At 51.7% G+C, this 23,077-nt stretch overlaps 11 protein-coding genes across 11 annotated transcripts; 6 read left to right on the top strand and 5 right to left on the bottom strand.

Annotated features, from left to right (window-relative positions):
• Window positions 1-244: 244 nt before the first annotated feature.
• Window positions 245-574, top strand: N7539_003911 (uncharacterized protein; the record flags this gene model as incomplete). The annotated part of the gene is made up of 1 exon (XM_056933513.1): window positions 245-574. The coding sequence occupies one exon, from the start codon at window positions 245-247 to the stop codon at window positions 572-574; it is 330 nt and encodes a 109-aa protein (XP_056791054.1).
• A 1,044-nt stretch (window positions 575-1,618) lies between these two features.
• N7539_003910 (amidohydrolase family protein) lies at window positions 1,619-2,863 on the top strand (the record flags this gene model as incomplete). The annotated part of the gene is made up of 2 exons (XM_056933512.1): window positions 1,619-2,600; window positions 2,703-2,863. The coding sequence occupies 2 exons, from the start codon at window positions 1,619-1,621 to the stop codon at window positions 2,861-2,863; spliced, it is 1,143 nt and encodes a 380-aa protein (XP_056791053.1).
• Window positions 2,864-3,077: 214 nt separating this feature from the next.
• N7539_003909 (uncharacterized protein) lies at window positions 3,078-4,686 on the bottom strand (the record flags this gene model as incomplete). Its single annotated transcript, XM_056933511.1, has 3 exons — window positions 3,078-4,111; window positions 4,189-4,512; window positions 4,581-4,686. The coding sequence occupies 3 exons, from the start codon at window positions 4,684-4,686 to the stop codon at window positions 3,078-3,080; spliced, it is 1,464 nt and encodes a 487-aa protein (XP_056791052.1).
• Window positions 4,687-5,510: 824 nt separating this feature from the next.
• On the top strand, window positions 5,511-6,776 carry N7539_003908 (putative cell cycle control protein (Cwf23); the record flags this gene model as incomplete). Its single annotated transcript, XM_056933510.1, has 1 exon — window positions 5,511-6,776. The coding sequence occupies one exon, from the start codon at window positions 5,511-5,513 to the stop codon at window positions 6,774-6,776; it is 1,266 nt and encodes a 421-aa protein (XP_056791051.1).
• Window positions 6,777-7,013: 237 nt separating this feature from the next.
• Window positions 7,014-8,318, bottom strand: N7539_003907 (YgfZ/GcvT domain-containing protein; the record flags this gene model as incomplete). The annotated part of the gene is made up of 1 exon (XM_056933509.1): window positions 7,014-8,318. The coding sequence occupies one exon, from the start codon at window positions 8,316-8,318 to the stop codon at window positions 7,014-7,016; it is 1,305 nt and encodes a 434-aa protein (XP_056791050.1).
• Window positions 8,319-9,219: 901 nt separating this feature from the next.
• N7539_003906 (uncharacterized protein) lies at window positions 9,220-10,479 on the bottom strand (the record flags this gene model as incomplete). The annotated part of the gene is made up of 1 exon (XM_056933508.1): window positions 9,220-10,479. One exon carries the CDS (start codon window positions 10,477-10,479, stop codon window positions 9,220-9,222), a length of 1,260 nt encoding a protein of 419 aa, XP_056791049.1.
• Window positions 10,480-11,713: 1,234 nt separating this feature from the next.
• Window positions 11,714-14,375, bottom strand: N7539_003905 (decapping enzyme complex catalytic subunit DCP2; the record flags this gene model as incomplete). The annotated part of the gene is made up of 2 exons (XM_056933507.1): window positions 11,714-14,268; window positions 14,345-14,375. The coding sequence occupies 2 exons, from the start codon at window positions 14,373-14,375 to the stop codon at window positions 11,714-11,716; spliced, it is 2,586 nt and encodes an 861-aa protein (XP_056791048.1).
• An 858-nt stretch (window positions 14,376-15,233) lies between these two features.
• On the top strand, window positions 15,234-16,223 carry N7539_003904 (DUF4112 domain-containing protein; the record flags this gene model as incomplete). Its single annotated transcript, XM_056933506.1, has 3 exons — window positions 15,234-15,308; window positions 15,393-15,607; window positions 15,701-16,223. 3 exons carry the CDS (start codon window positions 15,234-15,236, stop codon window positions 16,221-16,223), a joined length of 813 nt encoding a protein of 270 aa, XP_056791047.1.
• Window positions 16,224-16,366: 143 nt separating this feature from the next.
• N7539_003903 (uncharacterized protein) lies at window positions 16,367-17,550 on the bottom strand (the record flags this gene model as incomplete). Its single annotated transcript, XM_056933505.1, has 2 exons — window positions 16,367-17,384; window positions 17,465-17,550. The coding sequence occupies 2 exons, from the start codon at window positions 17,548-17,550 to the stop codon at window positions 16,367-16,369; spliced, it is 1,104 nt and encodes a 367-aa protein (XP_056791046.1).
• A 461-nt stretch (window positions 17,551-18,011) lies between these two features.
• N7539_003902 (uncharacterized protein) lies at window positions 18,012-19,965 on the top strand (the record flags this gene model as incomplete). Its single annotated transcript, XM_056933504.1, has 7 exons — window positions 18,012-18,086; window positions 18,147-18,341; window positions 18,396-18,721; window positions 18,781-18,821; window positions 18,875-18,949; window positions 19,012-19,622; window positions 19,693-19,965. The coding sequence occupies 7 exons, from the start codon at window positions 18,012-18,014 to the stop codon at window positions 19,963-19,965; spliced, it is 1,596 nt and encodes a 531-aa protein (XP_056791045.1).
• A 1,271-nt stretch (window positions 19,966-21,236) lies between these two features.
• N7539_003901 (uncharacterized protein) lies at window positions 21,237-22,976 on the top strand (the record flags this gene model as incomplete). Its single annotated transcript, XM_056933503.1, has 1 exon — window positions 21,237-22,976. The coding sequence occupies one exon, from the start codon at window positions 21,237-21,239 to the stop codon at window positions 22,974-22,976; it is 1,740 nt and encodes a 579-aa protein (XP_056791044.1).
• Between the last annotated feature and the right edge of the window lie 101 nt (window positions 22,977-23,077).

Below are 23,077 nucleotides of genomic sequence, written 5' to 3'. Positions count from 1 at the left end.
CTGTGCCGAGGCGGTCCAACAAACTGCCCGACCTCGACCTGCCTGACAAATATTGTTCATTAAGCATCCGTACTTTCGTACGTAGCTCACCCCGCACCAAAGCTTCCCGTCGACTTTCAAGTCCAGATCCACCGACGCAGGTACATATCCTGCCTCCTACCGGATACTCTCTCCTCGTTGCCTATTTGACTCACTTCTTGCAAGTTCACCCACCCTCTTCCTCGCCAATACAATCTCACCAACCATGTCTTACATCGCCGTCGTCGCCTATCCGAATGAGCCGGACACCGAGTTCAACACCGACTACTACCTCAAGAGCCACATGCCCCTGGTGGCCAAAACCTGGGGTCCGCAGGGCTTGAAAAGCTGGAGGGTGAACAAGTATGAGCATGATCTGGCCGGTGCCACCTCCAAGTACTTGATCACGGCCACTTTGATCTGGGAGAGCGAAGAGGCCGCCAAGAAGGCTGTCGCCGGCGAGGGCGCGCCCGTCATTTTTGGCGATATCCCCAACTTTACCAACAAGTCCCCCATCACTCTTGTGGGTAATGAGCTGGCGAGCCAGAACATTTAAGGCGCGGTCTTCCTACAGAGAAAGGATCGACTGCCCATCTCAGACTATTCAACCGGTACGTCCCTGCGTTAGAACCTCACGCGCCCTATGTGCGCTCTGGATGGGTTTTCGCTGATTCGGACCATTAGTTTGGAACGGGATCTCAATCAAATATGTCTGATCAATGAAGAAGTCTCGTGAGGGGCGGAGGAGATGTGAGATATAATCTTGAGAGAATCATATGAACAGATGTATATACTCGTTAGCGCTGAATATTCTCAAGTCTCTCATCACGGCGTGTTCAACATCCCGCAAATCGCTTGAGTAGTTCATTTTGCCTGCCCTCACTGACAGCGAGCATGGCTCGTGGCGGCCACACCAAGGTACCGTACTTATGGCTCTGAAGGTCATACACTAGCCTGCTTCTATACTTCTAGCAAGATAAGCGGATCAAGTAGATTGATTGTGGATCCCACTTGTTCTACCCATTTACCCAAGGCTGAGTGATGGATTCATACGTCTGTTCAAAGACCACTGACTTGTCAGGACACGGGAATGAACCTTCATGTTTGACAGGGAGTACTAAGCAGCAGACAGCGGCTGTGAGACTCCAATAAACACTAGCTTCGAGGTACCTCATGGAAATAGGCGCGGCTGACAGTGATGTTCGGACTTGAAGCTTCAATGCTAATGCGGGTGAGAACGACACCTTCCTCCTCACGAGATAAGCATTGATCTCTTGAGATCAGATCTGGGCTAAGGTAATTTGGGTGTGGCATAATAATACCCGATTGTTTACCTCATTAGTGATACAACGCAATCAGCCCTCGAGCGACAGTCCTGCAGATCAAAGATAAGACCTCACTCGAGACAATTCCCCGCATCGTGCTTTGCTTATCTTTTGCGCCAAGCTTGGATGATCCATGCTGGCAGGCTGGCATCTACACCTGCAGCTGCTCATCCTTTACCCCTCAACCCCTCGATCTCGACTCTCGGTCATTTTCCTTCCCGAAAGCTCGCTCTTCTGATCCAGCAAGCCATTCACTGTATCACGGGTTTCTCATCATGTCAGGTCCACTCGTAGTCGACATCCACACTCATGTTTATCCGCCCGCATACATCGATATGCTTCGCGCCCGCAAGAAGGTGCCGTATATCCACAACCCCTCTGACGGGGGACCACCTCGTCTGATCATCCTCGCATCAGACGACGACTCGAACATTCCCGTCGATCAGCGCGGCCGACCCGTCGATTCATCATACTCGGACATCAAAGTCAAGCTAGACTTTATGAACAAGCACGGAATTGACTGCAGCGTGATTTCTCTCGCGAATCCCTGGCTGGATTTCATCGGGGAAGAGCAAGCCTCGGAATGGGCGCAAAAAATCAACGACGATCTCGAATCAACCTGCGCTCAGTCGAATAGCACAGCGGCGCCATCAGCCCGGCTCCGCCGTCTTTTCGCATTCGGGACTTTACCTCTCGGGGCACCCTCGCCCGCGGCCATTGCCGACGAGCTGCATCGGATCAAGACCCTACCTCATCTTCGCGGCGTGATTATGGGCACCACCGGGCGAAGTCAGGGATTAGATGATCCGAACCTGGACCCCGTGTGGAAGGCATTGGAAGATACTCAATTGATGCTCTTCCTACACCCTCACTACGGTCTACCCGACGAGGCCTTTGGTGGACCCGAGATTGTTCGACGCTACGGGCACGTTCTGCCTTTGGCGCTGGGATTCCCGTTGGAAACCACCATTGCGGTGACGCGCATGTATTTGAGTGGCGTCTTTGATCGGTTCCCGCGTCTTCAGATCCTGCTGGCTCATTCTGGGGGCACACTTCCCTTCTTGGCGGGCCGGATCGAAAGCTGTATTGCTCATGAGCGGACTTTTAAGGTGAATGGTGGGAATGTTCAGGGTCCGCAGAGGGACATCTGGGATGTTTTGAAAACGAATATCTACCTCGATGCTGTGGTGTACGGGACCGCTGGGATGAAAGCAGCGGTAGAGGCTAGTGGAGGGACTACTGATCGTGTGCTGTTTGGTGAGTTTCTGCAGGTGCTTGACACTGTTTTGGGTGATTGTGGACACCCTTTTGGAGAGGCTTTTACATCCAAGAATCACTGCTAATCCAGTCCTTCTTCAGGAACTGATCATCCTTTCTTCCCTCCGCTGAACGAAGAAGACGAGAAGTGGGCCAGTGTAGTGACAAATTACTCAGCGATTGACAAGTCCTTTGAGCAGAATGCCGACGCGATTGCTAGAGTACTCGGAGGAAATGCCATTCGGCTCTTGAAGTTGGCATAAAGTTTATAAAATCGAACGAGCTCTAGCGATATCAAAGTTGACAGCGAGACTGGTAGAACAAGACAATATAAGGTCAGCACATTACAGGGGAGTCAAAGTCCATCGTGGCCACGCGTCAAGGTTTTGTTGCTTGATTTAGCCAAAGACGAACGTACATATCGCGTGATAAGTGTTGAGACAGTCAAAAGCTGGTTATCGTGGTCACAGGTCATTCTCACGCAGTGTCCGTTTCCATCTTGGCAAGGCACTCCCAGCCGATCAAGTGCCAGACATGCTGCACGAACCATTCTTTGAACGTCGAGCTATCATCCTTCGGCATGACATCCTCATTCGGAGGCGGAGTCGATGCACGAGTGAGTCGATTGTGGAAATCCGGTTCTGCTTCGCCAAAGACCGCCGTGAGTAATTGGTTTGTCATCTTGGTCTGCAATTGCTTTCTCATGTCGACTTGCGAACGATTACCGGTAAATCGGTCAGCTGAGAAACAGTTGCCGGTAATTGATATTTTGCGAAGGAAAAGGACGAGCTGTCTCGCTTCGATCTCGGCCCATTCGGGTGTCATTCCGGCTCTTTGCATTTCTTCGAGACCCCGAGGAGGTTTCAAGTCCGGGATGCTAAGATGCGGCAGCGCCATGCCGTCGAAGCTGTAAAAAGCAAGCATCTGTCCGACCCGGTTCACTATAGTATAGAGCATGCCTTCCAAGACTGCTCGACAGGGCTCCTCGCTCAAATCCAGGGATCGAACCAGCGCAGCAAGAAGTCCAGTGAGAACATACTCCGTTCCCGAGCGGTCCTCACTGGGCTCAAAGACATTCTTCGTCTGCTTTTTCTTGGAAGCAGCCGGGCCAGGCATCACCATGTTCACTTTCGCAAGGGCCTTGCAGTATTGGGCGAGCGCGGTGGCGATCGATTCAAAAAGGCACACCATGAAGTAGACAACCTGCTTCCTCGGATCACTGGCGTCGGTGGGCGACTTGGTTTTCACAAGAACCTGCTGTAGTAGAAGCCAGGACATCTCTACTGCCTTGACAACTGCGCTAAGTTTGGGCTCTTTGTATTTCCACGGCTGGGGGTCTCTCAAACTCAGCATGGTCTCGATCTGGGACTGGATGACAGTCAAAACTCCCCTCTCTGCTTGTTTGCAGAGATCTGCAGAGTGTGCCGCGAGCATTTTCATTTTGTCCCGTTTCACCCGCTTGACTTGCAAGGCGCGAGTCAGGATAACCATGTGTCTTAAGAAAGACACCCCTTGAAGACCGTCAGTGGATGCCAATCCATACAGTATTTCTAGGGTCATGACCAAAAATCTCAAGAGCTGAAAGTACCTTTGTAGGTGTGATGAAACCGGATATAGTCGCGCGAGTAGGCATTTGGTTCGTTCTTTTTCGATCTCTTTCTGGCAGTGGTGAGCTCTACTTCAAAATCTTCGATTTCGCGCTTCAAAGATGGTCCAGCAATATTGAGCTTCAGATTCAGCTCTGTATTTTTCTGTTCCAGCTCGAAGATCCGGTTGTGAAGTTTCGTCTGCTCAGTTTCAGATTTCAAAAAAGCGTTGCGCCAGTGAGCAGCACTGTCCCAGAACTTGTCAGAAAGATGTGGTTTGCTGTCGTCGACCTTTTTGACGTTTTCTCGGATTGCAAAGATGTGGTCTGTGATTTCATCGCAATAAGTAAAGACAGCTCGATGTGGTGGGGTTGAGCCAGTGATGAATTAGTACCTTTCACAGTAATGCCAACAGGCTTGAGCTTGACAATTGCCATTGCAAAAGCCAACTCGGCTGTTGGAGGCATCCAAGCTGGGCGTGATCGAGCTTGATCTGCCATACTGGCAGAACTATAGCTGTGATTCATACAGAGAAGCGTATGAGAAGTGAGTGTCAATGGAAGTAGAATAGGGCGTGGAGGAGAAGCCGATGGAAAGTAGATGGTAACGAGACAAGTCCTCTTCGAGGCCTCCTTGGGTCACTTCAGTCGAGTCTGGAGCAAAGTGTCCAAGTCAGGTGAGGAGAGGGGCACCACTCGGTGTGAGCCACCTTTCGTGTATGTCTCCCCATCAGAGCTGTGACATGCGTTGATATTCTTTCCTCCAATTGAACTTGTCAGATTATTCAAACTTGGAAAGAGATGCAGGTGGGTGACTGACTACCTTATTGCCAAAAGGCAACAAGAGTGGCGCGCTGCTTTCGGCGATCAGCTTTTGACTCTTCCTCGAAGAGCCTTTGGAAGATTTCTCTTTTCTCTACTCTCGCCCACTATTTGTACAGATCACTACGAGAATGACACCGAGATGCCTCTCTCTTGGTACCATCTCATGGCCTTCCAGGCTCACACGCGCAATCGACGGAAAGGCAAACCTCACTTTGAGGATCCCGACACATTCGGCCGCAGCGTCATAGACCTTTGTGTCGCAAGTACGGATGATCCAAATTGGCTGACTTGAGGCTTAAACTTCATCGGCGAACGGATGGTGACGCCCCATAAACACTTCAGCCCTATCGTTTGATATCCGCCCGAGCAGTCGCCGCAACTCCGTCCGCTCCGAATAGAGCTCGCCCCACCCAATCCATTTGTTTCCCGCAATTCCATCCTACTTGATCTTCGTTACTGCACAAATCCCCTGATTTGTGCTCTTCGCCGAATCGCCCAAAATGCCAGGAGACGATCTCAAGGCGCACGCCGCCTCCAATCAAGATTTCTACGCGTTGCTCGATTTATCACCTGCGGCGAACGAGTCCGAAATTCGTCGTGCATATCGTCGCACCGCCCTTAAATACCATCCTGATAAGATCGCCAACCCTACCGATGCCGACATCGACAAATTTCACCTTCTACAAATCGCCAACGATGTTCTCTCCGACCCGGCGATCCGTCAGCTCTACGACAATGCGCGCGAGGCGCGCATGCGCAAGCAGCGCGAGCGCGACCAGATGGATGCGGCCAAACGAAAAATGCGCGAAGACCTCGAGGCTCGTGAACGAGCGGGCACAGCTACGGCACAGCAGGGCGTAAAACGATCATGGGGCGTTCCGGGAGGAGAAGAGGATGCCGAAGCGAAACTTCAGCGGGAAATCGAGCGGATTGCTGAAGATGGGCGGCGGCGTCGACGCGAGGCAACGGATAAGATGAAGCGGGATCTGGAAGAAGAGCAGCGAAAATTACAAGCGGAGGAGGAGGAAGCACGTAAAGCTGCAGATCGGAGCAGTCAGCGTGTGGACAGATCACGAGATGGCGGTACGAATGTCCCCGAGCTGGAACGCTCCGTCAAAGTGCGCTGGGTTCGAGAAGGGCAGGGTGCGGATTGGGATGCCGAGTCGCTAAAGTCTCTCTGCGCGCCATTTGGAGCCATAGACGGTGCGTTCGTGATGAAGGATAAACGGGCTCGGGTGGAAGGGAAGAAAGGCAAAGTGACCTATGGTCTGGGTGTGGTCGTCTTCAAGTCGATTGTCAGTACGCAAGCAGCTGTGTTGGACGGCGAAAAGAAAATCTTGCGAAAAGAAGGCGATTGGGCTCTGGTGGACTCAGTCACGTATTCCTCGGGAGCGGCCCCAGATCTTGGGTTCAGCACTGCTGGTCAACCTGAGGTGTCCACAGCCAAGACGACGACAGATGCAACAAACGAACCCTTCAAAACATCAGCCAAGCCGGCTTTCAGCTTCGCCGGTCTCAAGCCTGGAGTCCCGTCCTCTGGAAAGGCGCCTTCGTTTGGATCATTTCCAACTGCTGGTGGCAATGCTCCCAAGGCCTCGTCCTTCAATCCATCTGCGGCGTCGTCGACCCCAAGTCTGCAAGAGATCACAATGATGCGACTCAAGAACGCCCAGCGAGAGAAAGAACGCAAGGCGCTCGAGGAGCAGCTTGTCCGTGAGGACAAGGCCGCTGATGCGGCAGAAGAAGCAAAATCTGCTGGGGTGTAATCAACGTCTATATGCATCATGCACAACTCACTATCCCCTGAAGCGGTATCCCAGAACGCCAATGCTGAAATTTGTTTTCGATATTGTTGACGTTTCTTTTTTTTTCTTTTTTTTACTTGCAAAAGAGATACCCTGGCTACTCGGAATGCCTCGTTTTATGTGGATAGAATTACGTTAGACTATATACACAGCATGATGTCTATTTTTACACTCGTTCCATCTCCCGGCCGATCATGCTCACTCTCGCCGCTGTGCTTCTTCTTCCTCTCCCAGCTGCTCGACAAGAGTTCGAGCTCGTTCGCCCTCAACTTCGCCTGAACGCGCGGACGTCTTCTTGGCGCCGCCGGCCAGAATGAACTCTCGGATCCATGATGGCACAAAGGCCTGCAATTTGACTTCGGAGGGCTGTTCTGACTCGCTTGTCCATGAGACTTTGAACTCTTTGTCGGGAGAATACTGTGACCCTTCGCTAGTAAGCGCGATATCCGTCATCATTTCCAAGCGGCAGAGCGCAAGGCCGATGTTGCCGACGCCGTTCAAGAATTTGCCAGCGCTGCGGCCTCGACGACCATCCGCCTTATTGATATTCGAGCCCTGCGCTGGCACAGGAATCTGTGCCGACGGGTCATATATCGGACTTGTCGCCGAGGGGGCCTCTCCGGTGTAGAGTTGGACTGGAAGGATACGCTTCCGCACCACACCCGTGTGATGCGTGCGAATGGTCAATTCCTGGCCAACGTAGCAGCCCTTCCGAAAGTCAATTGCACGGCCCAGATCCATGTTAGACTCTAACGGCAGGGCTGTTTCACGAATTATCTCGCTCTGCCCTTCTGCTATTCCATGGAGCATTCGCCGTACTGTGTATGAATCCAACTGTACCTCAGATCCGGCAAGTTGTGATTCGTCGGGCAAGTGACTGCGCAGATCGTCGGAGCCAGGGGTTACGAGACGAGAGCCGAATCCGGGAGCTCGTGAGTCGATGCACCCGACCACATCTGGCGATGATGAGAACGGGGAGGCAGTGTCCGCTTCAAGATTGTAAGCCGCCCAGCGTGGTTCGGAGTGATTCCTCCATGAGGACCACACAGTTCGCTCGTCGATTTCAAGCGCGCGCAACTTGAGTTTAGCTCGAAGCTTGTGCTTTTTCAAATGCTTCAGCAAGGTGGGCAGCTCGTTTCGGTCCACTTCGACTAGCCATTCGCGTTCAGTCTGATCTCCGTTCGAGTTCGGGAGCGGGTAGATAAAGACATCGTTCAATATGCGGCCTTGCGAATTCAGAAATGCAGCGTATGTGCCAGTATTACGGACTCTCTTCTTTGGATCATTGGCGATCAGCATGTTCTGGGTGATCAGTCCTTGGAGGTAGGTTGTGCTGTCGAGTCCGGTGATGGAGATGAGTCCTCGGTTTGTGAGCCGGGTGTAGCCGACATCTGGTGGAAGAGGTGCATTGTGAAGCTGGTCTGATCTTCGGACACTTGTCGAGAATAATCTTCTGTAGGCTAGACAACGGCTACAGATCGATGAAGGGTGTTTAATCATCATGGCGAAGACGACTGGGCTTGAAAATGTGTCACTGGCTCGGCATCTCCCCGACGGGCCCGAATATGAAATGACGTTAGGCGGGGAATGTCGGCAAAATAAGGCAGCTTCCGCGCGCTAGGTGGAACAGCAAACGCGAGCCTTCTCGAAGCAGTATCTCCAGATCAATATGGTTATGTTGTTTCTTCTCCCCCACCGCTCACTTCACTTACTATCAAATTAAAAGAAGCTGTGAGTAAGTAACTCGATATTCGATGTACTTCGACTGGTAGGTTTACACGTTTAGCAATTCTTTTGTGAGAAAGGTGGTTTGTCGCAACCTGTAAACTCGTGCGTGTCTGCTCTCAATTGTTGCCCCACCCGCAATTATATGTCTCCACTGGACGAGAGACGTTAGAACTTACCTTATGTACCTATCTCCAAATGCCCGGTGTTGTTGTTGGTGTAGACGGCCGGCGCGCGCGGTTGAAATTAAACTGATTCAGGATGAGACCACGCCCTTACAGGTAAGGTCCCTTTAAAATAGATATATTCAAATACAAACCTTACCCTCAACATAAACACGAACCCCATCCGGTTGTCATGCTACATGGTATATAGTATATAGTATACAGTATATACTATATACAACGCCCGAAACCTCACGCCCTCGCAAAGGTCAATGTAACTAGAAGGGTGTTTTTTGGTGGATTGGTCAGGTATGCGCTAAATGGGCTGTCAACTAACATGCAACGTCTGCTGGACGATCGTTGTGATAACGCAGAGACCAATGGCAACTGACAAGAGCATGGACTGATAAGTAGATCGAATCAGCTGAGGTAAATTTCAATCCTGATGCACGAAAACCTCGGTACCGAAATGATCTAAGATCAAACAGGGGGCGTTAACCCAAACCGGGAAGCCTTCAGGGTAATGACTGCATAGGACTTTCATATGGCATCCGAGGAGCCTGCGAGCCTTGCGCTATCCGACTGGCGGGCCTGAGATCAGCCTGAATATCGAGCTGTCGTTTCCGTTTCTTCACCCTCATCAAATCCGTCTGCGGAGGCGTTGGCACATGATTGTGTTCACCATTCCTGATTCGCAACTCCCAATACACCAAAGGGACAGTATCTGGCAAGGATGGAAGCTCTGGTCTGTTCGGGGGTAGTGGTGGTGGTCCGGTCCGTTTTCTCAACTGAAGCGCAAACTTGCAATTAGTTCCTTTTGTTTTCCGGGACCGGACATGCTCCGGATCAGGCCAACAAGAGCAGACGAAGTCGGATTTCATGGTGTCAGATCTCTTGACGGTTAGGCTGTACCCGTGGCGCGCAGCAAATGCGATAACAGCTTGGTGTCCAGCTTCGCGCGACACATAAATGGCTGGTGGCGGTGCGGGAGGTGGGCCGGGACGCAATGCTGGGGACGCAGCGTCGCTTTCACCCTTTTCTTCTGCATCGTCCTCCATATCACGTGCTTCTGTGTTATTCGAGGGGAGTGGCGGACTAGGGGAAGATTGCAGCGGTCCCGTCGAAGTAGGAACGGTGCCTTGCATGGACCTAGAAAGGGCGTTTTCCATGGGTTCAGTGCCATTGCCATGCGGAAGCATAGCCGCCAGCAAATGACCGTGAGCAATCTCGGGAGCGACTGCTGGCGAGTACGCAGGAGGCATGACGTGCCGCGAACGTCCATGATTGTGAGTACCATTCGCAATCCTCAGACTCCAAACGCAGGCCAGCATAGTCCCCTCGGGGACAAGGTGCTTTGCCTCTGGCTCTTTCAATCGCTTTCGCAGCTGGAGCCGAAAGGGACAGCCGTTGGCCATTTTACTTCGATCCCCATTTTCTCTCGTCGCGGATTCCCTTGCTTTGGACTTGGGCTCGGGCCAGCGGGCGCAGAGAATGTCAACCTTGACCTGATCTGAGCGTCGGACAGTCAGGACATATCCATGGTGGGCGGCGAAAGCCTTAATATCCCGCTGGGCATCTTCGCGAGTATCATACAGTCGAACGGGAGGCGCTGGGGGTGAAGGCTCGCAATCGGCTGCGATGTCGAGAATTTCCTCTTCCACACCAGGATCGCAATGTGGAATGGAACGAACGACTTGAAGAATGCGATCCACCACTTGCTTGCTGTAGAGCTGTGGGAGTGGGGCCTCCTCGGCGGGATTCAAGGTTGTCGTCATTCCCGCTCGTTTAGTGCCGGACAGCGTCGGGGAGGGGGTGGGGTGCTCGGGTGTTCGGGATGAGGTTCGGGAGGGCGTTGAGGGAGGGCATTTAAGCGTGTGACCTGACGGAAGAGCGCGGGTTGCGAAACCTGAACGGCAGTCTAGACACGTGATATTCAACCACTAGATAATAGAGAGTATATAATGATACAGTACCTAGTACCTGTGTACGCGAAGGGCCTGTGATCTTGGGTTGATTGTGTTCTTCCCGAATATTGTTAAACGCGTCGCTTTAGCATATTCCAAGACGATCTGGCCGAGTGGTCTAAGGCGCTTGACTAGAATCCTGAATGCTCGGGCTTGAAATCAAGTCTCTTCGGAGGCGGCGGTTCGAATCCGCCGGTCGTCGAGCATTTTTGAATTTTTCCCCCATCAAGTGGCAGATTTTCCAGAGCTTCATAATATCAAAATCAAAGCCCTTCTCATATCACATGACAGTTTGGCCGAGTGGTCTAAGGCGCTTGACTAGAATCCTGAACGCTCAGGCCTGATATCAAGTCTCTTCGGAGGCGGCGGTTCAAATCCGCCAGCTGTCGATTTTTGCTTTTGTTCATTATTCAGAGAGCTATCTATCTATGAAGCCGTTGCCAATGAAAGATGAATAGATGAATTTTTGCTGTTGCCCGTCTGTGTCCAATCTACTGAGGCGATCGATCGATGGCTTCTATCGTGAATCCCAGGACCAGAGATGATTTCCTCTTCGGCGTTCGCGTTCAAGGAAAGTACGAATTCTTCTCCTCTTGGCTATGTATGTGAGTGAACCATCCGCGTCGGTAATTTGTGACGACGATAGATTGACTGACCCCAATCGCCAGCAGTAGGGGTGCAGTTCACATAACGGTACAGTCTGGATACGAAGGTGACCGAAATTGGAAGGGCATTGACGGATGCCAAAGGTGCACGCTGGCCTAGCCCTGGCCTGTATGAGCATAAGCAGCCATGCCGAATGAAAATCCCAAATCAATGTCAGCACTACAGTCAGTCCTACAAGTTCAGAGGCAAATGTGCAATATAAATAATTTTTGGCATGTATTTAATTTGCCAAGTCATCCGGCGACGCCGATGACACAGACCGGTGTGGCCAATAACCAAGTAAACATAGAACTATGTACTTCAATGCTTGCTGCTCTCCTTAGCGAGACCAGGCATTGAAAAGGACAGCGCAAGCCTTCCTGGCCAAGGATCACCTGACCTATTTGGTGACGCCTTGCAAATAGCTGAGCAAGAATGCCTTGTTGCTGGGTGAAGAGACCCGGTTACCGGAGGTTGAGGGCTCTTCGATCCCCAGAGGAGTCCCATGACGGGAGATTGACCCACCGCTGCCAGCGAGGTGCATTGATGAAAGGGGGCTGACAATGCCCGAGACATTGGCCGGCTGCGAGGGGAAGGATGTAGACTCAAGCTCTACAGCTGACCCCATTGATGGAGACCCATGGGGTTTACTGAACAGAGACAGGAGTGCCTCCTTTTGCGCGTGGGTCTGGCTTGGACGGCGATCCATGTTCGCTGGTGGCACTAGCCCAGCCGAGTCTTGTACAACGCCCAGACTTGACCTGCGATCTATGTTATGCGCATAGGGGCCGGCTGACGACACATCGTGAAACCCATTCTTGTCAGAACGACGCAAAATCTGGGGCTGAAAAGGCTTCGGAGGTGCCGGAGCCGACGGCTGGACCGTCTGAGGTAGCGAAGGCTGGCCTGTTGAAATCGTTGAAACTGTAGCCGCTGCAGTTGGGTTGTCCCGCTTGTCGCTCTGAGGCCTTGGCAAGATAGTGATGGGAGAGGAAAGCTGTGCTGAGGCGCGGGGTTGATCACGACGACCGGAACCGCTCCTGCGCGTTGAGCCTCCATTTGGCGATCTCTTTGACCCTGATCGGGAAGACTTCTCCGATTGCGGGTTGCCAGAACCTGCATGAGGGTTCACGGATGCTTGGACGACATTCGTGGATGGCCCTGACCTCACACTTCCCCGAGGCTGTCGATTCTCTGGCTGCGGCGGCGGCCGTTGCAGAATTTGCATTTGCGATGGTGGCGCGGTCTTGACTGAGTGGCCAGACAATTCTGCAGGCTGAGGTGCCAAAGAATTCTTTGCACCCTTGAAGAGATTCAACAGCCCGTCTTGATGAAGGGGAGTCTTACGCTCCTGCGTAGCATGTGAGACAGTTGCTGGCCCAGACATGTCCGCGGACCTGCCAGCTGGGGTTGTGAATGCCGCTTGAGGAGTTTTGCTGCCATCCTTGAAGAACCCGAGAAGTGCGAGCGAATGGCTTGTAAGCTTAGGTGGGGGAAGTTCGCTAGCTGGTGGCACGGCTGCACCGGGACCACGAGAAGGCTTTGTCTTTTCAGAAAATTGAGGATCGCCTGTTCTTTGGAATGGGGCCACGGCAGGCTTTGAAGGCGCAGCGGTGGGTTGTTGTAAGGGTTGTTCATGGCGCGAAGCCATGCTCGAATACGCAGGCGACCCGAAACCTTGAGGCAACCCGGACACAGGGGGGAATTGGTGCTGATTAACATGCGACTGACCCTGATTAGGCGATGATTGATATTCTGGGAGATGTTGTCCACCTGGTCGCTGCATAAAACCTGAAGGCGCCAAATGTTGCTGCTGTTGAGATAAGCCAGGGAAAAAATTGGTCGCGATGCGCGGATCTTGATTTAAAGAAGAATTGACCAGGCCAGGAGCTTGAGAGAGTCCATGTTCGTGTACATTTGGAGCAGGAGAGCGCTGAGTGCCTGTCCGAAGGAGAGCTAGGAGCGCATCTGCCTTGTTCTGATCAACAACGCTAGCGGGCAAAGCTGAAGTTGAGGTTTGCGCTGGAAGTGTCTCGGGCTGTGCTTCAGCGATCTTTAGCAGCTGCTTTATGTGGGCAGAGGCATCTGGGGTAGACGCTGCTGTGCCGACTTCTGGGAGGTTGCCCATAGCGCTGCCATGGGTCCCGATTCCGGCGTTGTTGGTGCTCTCGTCCATTGATGCATATTCCCCGGCGTGCACAGCGGACTTGACGCCTGACTGATCCTTGGCTGCAAGTCGCTTCTGTTGAGCGATCCATTTCTTCAGGGGATGCAAGAAAGGCGCCACCATGTAGAACTTATTGGCATTCGCGACAGCCATGCCCTCGTCCAGGTGTTTGTTCTTTCTCAGCGTTGGCAGCTCCGACAGCTTGTACCATTCGATCTTGCTGATTTCTTTGCGAGTACGAGGTTCAAAATGCGTGTCGCGAGGGACACCTGGAAAGACGAAGAGTCGCATGTGCTGCTCCCGCATGGTGACTTCAATGGACTTGACCGAATCTTCTGACTTGATCAAGTTGGCTGCACGAACGTCGAAGCCAGTCTCTTCGTAGACCTCACGGATTGCGCAGTCCAGGTCTGGCTCGCCCTTGTTGATCTTGCCTCGTGGGAAGCTCCAGTTCGCACCCTTTTTCCAGCCCTTGACCAGGACAACAGAGTCCATCTCTTCATTAAGGAGAATTGCGCCACGTACAGGGACTCTGGTCTTGTAGGCCAGAAACTCAGAGAATGCGGCCATGTGATGGTAGCGCGACCATTGAGACATGAGTGGACAGTGTTGAAAGATACGAAGACTGAAGGCCTTGAGAGAGAGTGAGGGTAACGCTGGATCGAGGGGCCGAATGAAATCCTCATAAAACCATTGCGCTTCTTCGACTTGGAAACAGATTCGTTCCACAGATTCAAGCTCTTCGTGGGGTAAGTTGATGATGAAGCGCACACATAAATCATCCAGCCCTGAATCAAGTCGAAACGATAGGTGATTAGAATGGCTCAACTGTAACAAGTATCAGGAAAGGCATGAGGGACCCACAATCTTCTAGTTGCATCTTTGAATCGGTCATGATGGGCAACGAAGCTTCGCATTTCCACGCGGACAACCAAAACAAGACGCTTGTTGAAGCCGCAAGACGCGACAGGGTTCGGTTCGGAGAGGGGGGCTTGCAGAATAAGCGCCGCGCTCCAAATAGCTTAAGATAATGAGAAAGAGAACTGGATAGATGTTGAACGTAATTCGCAAGGGGTGGAAATGACAAGGAAACCCAATCGAAATAGGTGAAGAAAAGTGAGGTTCATCCAAGCTCAGGCGCAAGACGATACAGCGGAGCTGCCCAAATGCAGCCGGGCCCAGGCGGTCGAGAAGGTGGTGACGATCAGCTGTCTCAGGCAGAAAAGCGCTCGGGCCAGCTTTGACGATAAGTCAGGATTTCTTTGATAAGGATAATATTGATAAGACTAGACTATGTCCAGCGGGGGTTTGGGTGGAAGACGGGCTGGGAAGATGGTCGCAAGAGGACGGGAGAGTGTGGCGTTGCAACGCCGTGGCGCTGTGGCTCGACATGCGCCACAAAAGATCGGCGGCAGGTGTTCAGGCTTGGAAGAGTTGGCCCAATCGAGTGGGCTGCGGAATGACGTTGTGCCAGAGCAGCCAGACTGCCAGCAAACAAAGCGGCTGGGCTGATCTTCGACCTCTCTGACGCCGCTGATTTAAATCTCAGGCTCTATCCCCTCAAAATCATCGGACACCTTTGAAGAAGCTACGCTTGTCTAATTTTCTTTTCACTCTCTCAACTGATTGGTTCTCACGGTCTGCTCGCCCTTGATACCCAGTTGGTGGCAGACCTCCCCGTACGACACAACCAGGAGCTGTACTAGACCGCACAAAACCACAGTACCGGTTATTTTTCGAATAGCAGGACATAATGTCTGGCTTGCTCTGGTCTGTCGTCGGCAAGAGGGTTCTCGCCGAGTCTGCGAGAAATCACTTTGGTACCGAGGTAAGTTTGAATGTATTATACTTTATTTGCCCAAGGGACGCCCATGCGAGCAAATCGAACTAATGATGCTTGACGCCGTCACAGGACCCTTATTTTGAAGAAGTCCCAGCTTCGCGCCTTGGCCAAGCTTTGGGCAAGAAAACCCAGAAGCGTCGCAAGGCGATACCTCCTGGCTTATCGGAGAAAGATGGCAAGATCCTCACTCAAGTCAAGCGGCGAGCGTACCGACTCGATTATGCTTTGTTCAACCTATGCGGAATACGATTTGGGTGGGGCAGTGTGATTGGTCTCGTCCCCTTGTGAGTGTGTCCTGAAACCCGAAATTAGACTTGCTGGCTGTCCATGCTTCGATCACACGAGACTTTGCTGATAAGAGTGCTGGGTTATGACAGTGTCGGAGACGCCGCAGACGCCGCGCTGGCTTTGATGGTGGTAAAATCATGTGAAGGAATCGATGGTGGTCTTCCGCAGCGCTTGCGTATGATGATGATGATCAATGTGATGATCGACTTCGTTATTGGCCTGGTTCCCTTCATCGGTGATGTGGCAGACGCCGTGTACAAATGTAACACTCGAAATGCTGTCTTGCTTGAAAAGCATCTCCGCGAGAAGGGCGCAAAAACGATCAAAGCACATGTCCCACGAGAGAACCTGCCAGCCGCTGGTGGAAGACCTGAAGCGCGGGTGATTGACCACAGTCTTCCAGATGAGTGGGATAGGCAGGAAAGTGGAACTGTGGAAGAGTTGCCGCCACAGTACACTGAGCAGACCATGTCTGGGACACAAGCAGCAGTGAATGCTCCGCAACAACCTGCTAGGCCTGCGCGGGTGAAGAAAGATCGTGATGGAGGACGCTCCAAGAAGTGGTTTGGTGGCTCACGGGAACCGGATTCTGACCTTGAGCGTGGAAGATAGGTCACGTCGTCTTATGTTGGGATTTGAACACGTTCAGTGAAAAATGATCTGCTCGGTTGAGGGGGCGAATTGAATATCTGGTGATGTGTTTCTTGATATCGGACCGACTTGGCTCGCATGATGTACTTAATTTGTTCGGAAATTTATTTGATCGATGACTCTGGTCGGGACCGCATGCAACCATAGCAAAATTTGGCGCTGTAATTATCGCTTGACTGATTTGCAACAGTAACACCCGAATTGCCCTTGACGTTCCCGACCAGTCCTCCGCACAGCGGACACGAGGGATCGTCAGAGCCAATAGTTGACTGCAGCTTGTTTGCAGTTCTCGAGACATTCGCCATCACACCTCGATACTTTTCGCCTTGCGTCCGTACGTAGCGCATCATGAGATCGTCGATGGAGAGATTTTTGGTCAAGACATCCTCTGAAATAGGCGCATCAGGTACCACGAGACCCGAAAGTTCCTCACAAACGCTCAAGTACTGCTCCAATTCAGGCTTCGAAAGATCACGCAATGGGAAGTCAAAGTTGACGCCCCACGGTGACATGCCGTCAGACACAGACCAAGTCAAAGAAGCACCACGACCCTTGGCGACACTTGCTAATGTTTTCGCGGCGAGACGAGTGTCCGAGTCGCCCCAGATGACAGCCTCACAATTCAGACTCTTTGCATATTCAACAACCAGACGAGTCAGAAGCACTGAGTCCAAGTCACTCCTGGATGTAGGACTTGAGATCGTTGTACGGAAAGCCGTAAGACGATCCTCGTTTGTCGCCTGCTCCTGGTCGACAAAATTCTGATTGGCATATTCCGCAATGATCTCCCCCATTTCTGACACGTACTCGAAGACGCTGTGCAGTGGCAATTTCGTGAAGGAGAGTCTGGAGAAAGCCTTGCTGACTGCATCGTATACATCGTCATTAGCACCGCCTTGTGCATCAACAACGAGCACGTGTACCTCGAAGCCAACGTTGACAAAGGTCTTGGCAAACTGGCGCCCGATATCCTCATTAATTATTTGTAACAAAACCGAGGATGATATGCCGAGGGACAGGGGAAGCAAGAGCTTGGGTGCCTTCCCATTCGATTTTTTCATTTGCTTAAACTTCGACATGCGCATGGCGACCTTGTGGGACAGAAATCGCTTGAAGCAAGCCCTATAAAAAGTCTCTCAGTACTTTGCTGGTAAGGTACAATCACATCAGGCGTGGCGGGGTTGTGATTTGATTTGACTTACCCACAATAATGCCTATGCCGGGTGTGTAGGATGGCATCTGCATCTTTGCAGTCCATACAAATCTTTTGCGACTCTTTAGCGGGCATTGTTGCGAATGAGCTTCCTTAGTCGGGAGACAGATCAAGTCAGTTGGTCGAAAGTAGTGTACAAGAAGCGAAGAAAAAGGTATTCGCTCTCAATAAGTGGCGTACTCGCGAGCCGGTCTTCCTCAACAAGTCAAGTTGCTAGCGACAGTGAGGAAATGCGATCAAGATGCTTGATCATCCCGCAGTGGGCCATTGCTGAATGCCACCCATCGGCTCTGGCTTAGGTAAGATTCCATGTGCGGAACCTGGAAAGCTGGGCGTTCCGCCCCGGTTTGTTCAGGCCACGCAAGTGCAGCGCGGCGGTTCCGGGAGAGCTTCTGTGGATCTACTTTGAGAGACTACCTTTCCTTCCAGCCATCCATCCCCCAACCGACCTTTGAATGCGGCGCAACTTTATATCAGTCTGAATACCCAATAGCGGAGCCTCGAGAGCCTCTTGTCTTCTTTTTGGTCTCCTCACAATGAAGGGCTGGCTTCGAACCCTCAGCCTCACGGCTTTGCTCGCGGGATCCGCGCTGGCCAACGAAGTTGAAATTGTAAGATAGGCCAACGTCGTCGCCTTGCATTTCTTCGGTGCTAACGACGCGGTACTCCAGAAATCTGACGCAGCGCATCGCCAACAATGCTCGGGCATGTACGGTCGAAAGAGCTGGGGGGGCAATGTCGACCCCTTTATCTTGGTCAAATTCTCCAAGACAGACAAGCAGGAAGGCGATCCGCTCGCCAGTTTGGTCATCTTCGAGTGGAAAGACGAGGAATTAATTGGCCGATATCGCTCTACGGATGCTGAGGTTTGTTGACGCATACGCGTGGACTGAATCCCAAGCTAATACGGGGTGTACCAGGTCAAGGATACAATTTGCGACGAGGCGGCTGTTGATGCGAAGCTGTGCACGAAAGAGGAGGTCGGATCTTTTATCCTCACCCAAAATGCTACTGATGTATCCAAGAGCCCGATCATTTCCAAAGCCATTCACCTGAATAACCCGGACGCCATAAAATACCCAGTACCTAAGACTGGATTCTACTGTGTAAGCACATACGCTTACTCAGGAGAGGATTATAATGGAGTGATCACCTTCCGCAATTCGTATGGTGAACTTCCCGCGGCACAAATCGCTAAGCTCCCGTTCTACGGAGCCTTGACTATTGTCTACGCTGTGGTTGGAATGTACGCGATGACTCGGGATGATCTTCGACCTTGGTTGAACTATGCTGACTCTAAATCAGTTTCTGGGCTTTCCTATATGTCCAAAATCGTCATGATATCTGTAAGTAGTTCAATCTTGTCTTTCACCGAAGACAATATGCTGACTATGAACAGTGCCGGTTCAGAATTACATCACCGCTATCCTTGTTTTCCTGATCGTCGAGCAGCTAATGACTTGGGGTTTCTACGGTATGTTTCTGTCCATTGTCAAAGGTGAAATTATGGGACCTGATACTCATCTTCCATCTCAGACTATCAAAATCGGCATGGACTGAATACCATGGGCAAGGCATTGATGATCATTGTGGCGATTCTCAACGCTGGTCGCAATGCTTTCTCTTTCTTTTTGCTTCTCATCGTCTGCATGGGCTACGGCGTTGTTAAGCCTTCCCTGGGTCGGACAATGATCTACGTCCGAATTCTGGCCATTGGACATTTCATTTTCGCCATGGGCTACTCGATCGCCAGTTTGACAATTACGCCAGAGACTGCTGGGCCTCTTGTTCTGCTCATCGTCCTGCCTTTGGCCGGCACCTTGACGGCATTCTACGTGTGGACTCTGAACTCCCTCAATGCCACCATGAAAGATCTTATCGATCGAAAGCAAAAGACTAAAGCTTTGATGTATAAGAAGCTTTGGTGGTGCATCCTTGGCAGCATCATCGTCATTTTCGGCTTCTTCTTCATTAACTCGTTTGACTTTGCGGGCCACAGCGACGCTGACTTTGTGCCCGATCATTGGAAGACTCGATGGTTCGTCCTTGACGGTTGGTTGAACCTCGTCTACTTCTTCGATATTGTGTTCATCGCTTATCTCTGGCGACCAACTGCGAACAACCGGCGCTTCGCCATGAGTGATGAAGTATGACATCTCTATTCCTGTAACAGCGATAAACTTTGGTTGTGATTGTAATACTGACTCGGTCTTCTAGCTTGCCCAAGATGACGATGGATTCGAAATCCGCTCTTTCGGTAGTGGTCTGGACGAGGAGGATCCCGCGGACGCACCACCGGAGTATCCTGGCAGCTCTGCTGCCGCTGGTCACCGAGACCTCTCCCCCGTGCCTCCAAAGCCGGTTTCAGCTTCAAACCAACGTACTTCTCTCGATGATGAGACAATCTTTGCCGTCGGCGAAGACGGAGACAAGTGGTCCGACGACGAGTCGCCCCGAAACTCCAGCGAGAGGCAGAGACTCACTCATTAGATGTGGCCAAGTCTTAGCCCGTATTTGCCGCCCCTGTTCTTTGCTTTCTTTCAGATAGAGTGAATGAGTATATCACGTCCGTTTTGCCACAGGGCAGAAATTGCAGGCTACCCGATGGTCTTATGAGTTTGATGCATGTTGCGGCGTTGGTTTCTTCCGAGATGTTGTTTTTACGCCAGCAATTCGACACGGACAGTCGTCCTCCCAATTGGCCTTGGCCTTGTAGGCTGGTCTTTCTATAGCCCCGTTCTAATAGCACACCTTACGAGACACTGGTTTTGGCTGTAATCACTGGGCTGTTGTTCTGCAGCTAATATGCGCGCACAAATGTAGCCCTGCACAACTTAGCAGCGTGAGCTCACGAATGTGGGTTGATTACCATATAAGAAGTACGGCCGCGACCGCGCGGGCCTTCCGATAGGAAACGATATCCCTACAGCGCGTTCCCAAAGTGTGGAGAAGGGTATTTCGTATAGCTTCGCCGCTACGCGCAGAGATTTGATTCGACCCTTTTCAATATCCTCAAGAGCTAATAGAACCTTGCCCTCTTGGTTAGCTGCTTTTACCAGGATTCAGAGCGTTTTGGTGGCATAATTCCTCGTTGAGGCGGAGCGTGTAGAGAGGGAGATGCGATTTTGGGTGGGTCACCGGCTTAACCGGGAATTACCTTAGAAAGATTTAACCCGATCGCGTCGTTCTTGACATCCATCCAGAATCTTGGAGCTTGTACTGACTCAGTCGGACTGTCGAGCGAACCCGCCAGAAGCCCATCGACTCGACCAAGGCGGGTCTCGTCAGTGCGGCTTGACTCATAGAAAAAGACTCGTGCAAGGTATTTTGGGTACCCAACCACATCAATTCGAAAAGCAAGCCGTAGAGACTAGAGACTCGAGACACCCCCAACAAAAAAGACTATCAGGTTAAACTCGGCCATACTAGTCTTGATGCTCAAGTGACTCTGCTGCTTTGGTTGCTGTTAGTAGTGATCAACAAGTCGCTCCCTTTCACGCCGCAATTGACGAGCCTTTGCGGGCATTGAGAGCAAGAATAGTCATTCTGTGTTGATCCCGCCTATTTCTCCGAAGAACATCAAAGTAATCAAATTGCTCACCCGCCACTCGAAATTCTTCCAGAACCTCCAACACTTCGGGCTGTACCCGGCATTCTAGATTCTTCTTACCCTTTCGGACATTCCCCCAAGCCCTTCGTCGAGGGAGCTAGAAGTGAGACTGCTGTGATTGTACCTCGCAGATAGAAACACCTGACGAAAGATGACACACGCTCCTGCCGACTTGGAAGCTCGCAGCTCCCCATCGGAGCAAACCGTGCTCTCTGCTCTGAAGAAATACATACCATCTCCAGTCCCGCCAAGCTTGAAAGTCTCGGAGCAACTGCATGAGCAATGTCTCGCTCTTCTCTCCGAAGTCGACCACCTGCAAGGCCTTCTTCAGCAGACCCTGCGCAATCCACAACTTGTCGAGGTCCGCCAATTCCGATCCAATGTGATTGCGGAACTGAAGATGCTGCAAAAGCTTGAACAGCGCTTTCAAAGTCATCCGGAGACGACCGCCAATTCAAAGCGGAGCAAAGTGCAGAACGGCAAGAGTCGGGCTTCCGATGCAGAGAGCGATGGGGATGAGGCAGCCAATGAAGCAGAAGAAGATGATGATGAATCGACTGTGGAAATGCGACTTATGCACGCGTTACGGTCTTCCAATTTACCCTTCTACCAGGCAGTTTGGAGCATTGCGAAGGATTCTTGCCGTGGATTGTCGGCGTTGGGGAAACGGTTTTATTGGGATGCCCCAGTCAAGCGGCGCGAGAAAGAGCCAAAGGTCGTTGCGAAACAAGGCGGTGGAGGCAAGCAGCCCAACAAGGACAAGCGCAAAAGCGTCTTTGTAGATATAGTGGCAGACGATGGAGAAGAATGGGTCAAAGTTTCAACCATGTCGGAAAGCAGATTACTATTTGAGATGGCTAAAAAAGGCTGGGAGCGTGACTCCGAGGACGAATACTTCTCCGATGCCGGGAGTGAAGTAAAACCACGACGAACAGTGCTACGGAATTTTGAAGGCTCGGATGACGACGCGGATGACGACGAAGATGAGCTGGAACTCATCAAACTGGCGAGAGATTTGCGAAAAGCGGCTGATGCCACGAGACTACGGTACAAACATCCACGGCTACGAGTCGTGCTCTCTAAGATTCAAGAAGGGAATGTTCCTGAGATTGATGATCTTCTTTGCGAGATGCGCAGCTATGGAGTCAAGGTCGTGTGCCAGGATGCGCTGTCAGAAATATCACACGGGAATTCTGATCTCTCTCACCTGTTGCCTCGCCCATTTAAGCGTTTCACCGAGACTCTGAATGTGGATTGTACTCTGCTTCTCGCACTCGTGTCCGACCTTTCTCATGCAAAGGAGATCGAAGTCTCACCCAGCTTCCATAGAGCGATCCTCCGCCAAATTGAGGTTGAGAAGCAGCAGCCGTTGCTCCCGACTGAGCTCTGGCCCGCCATGGGGGGCCACGAATTGATCTGCACCATCGAAGCAGGGGTTCGTATGCGCGAAATTGTGCAGCTTATAGGGACGGAGACCGAGAAAGAGAGGACGAAAATTATGATGGGAGATGCGCCATACACCCATATCGACCGTGTATCAGCCATTGAGAAATTCCAAGCCCTGTCGGATTGGCAAGTACCCGCCAATTGGAAGATTCCCATCAAAGTCGTGGATGCACAGCCAGCCATCACCGCAGCTGAAATTGAGGGCACATTGCCGTCCTTGGCGAAGCAAGTTGCAGAGGGATTGTCAGATATCAATCACAGCGTGTTCATGTATGGATGGGCGACGGGGATGACAACAATTTCCAGCAATCGCACGATTGATAAACAGATCGAGGCCACAGTGGAAAAGAACCGGGGCACGGATGAAACCCTCGAAGGCCCTATGGTCTGGATATGTGATACCGCCCGGAGTTTAGCCGGCAAAGAAAAAGATCGACGACCATAGACGAGCGAGACGAGACGGGCATTGCCAAGTGTTGCTGAGGCTGTCCACGCTGGAGACCCTGTCTCTTCAGTCGAATCAGGGGGACCAGTCACTGCAGAATC

The sequence above is a fragment of the Penicillium diatomitis genome (assembly GCF_028827545.1).
Source record: "Penicillium diatomitis strain IBT 30728 chromosome Unknown utg000004l_segment0_segment0, whole genome shotgun sequence".
Classification (NCBI taxonomy): domain Eukaryota; kingdom Fungi; phylum Ascomycota; class Eurotiomycetes; order Eurotiales; family Aspergillaceae; genus Penicillium; species Penicillium diatomitis.
This window is presented reverse-complemented; position numbering and strand designations above follow the sequence as displayed.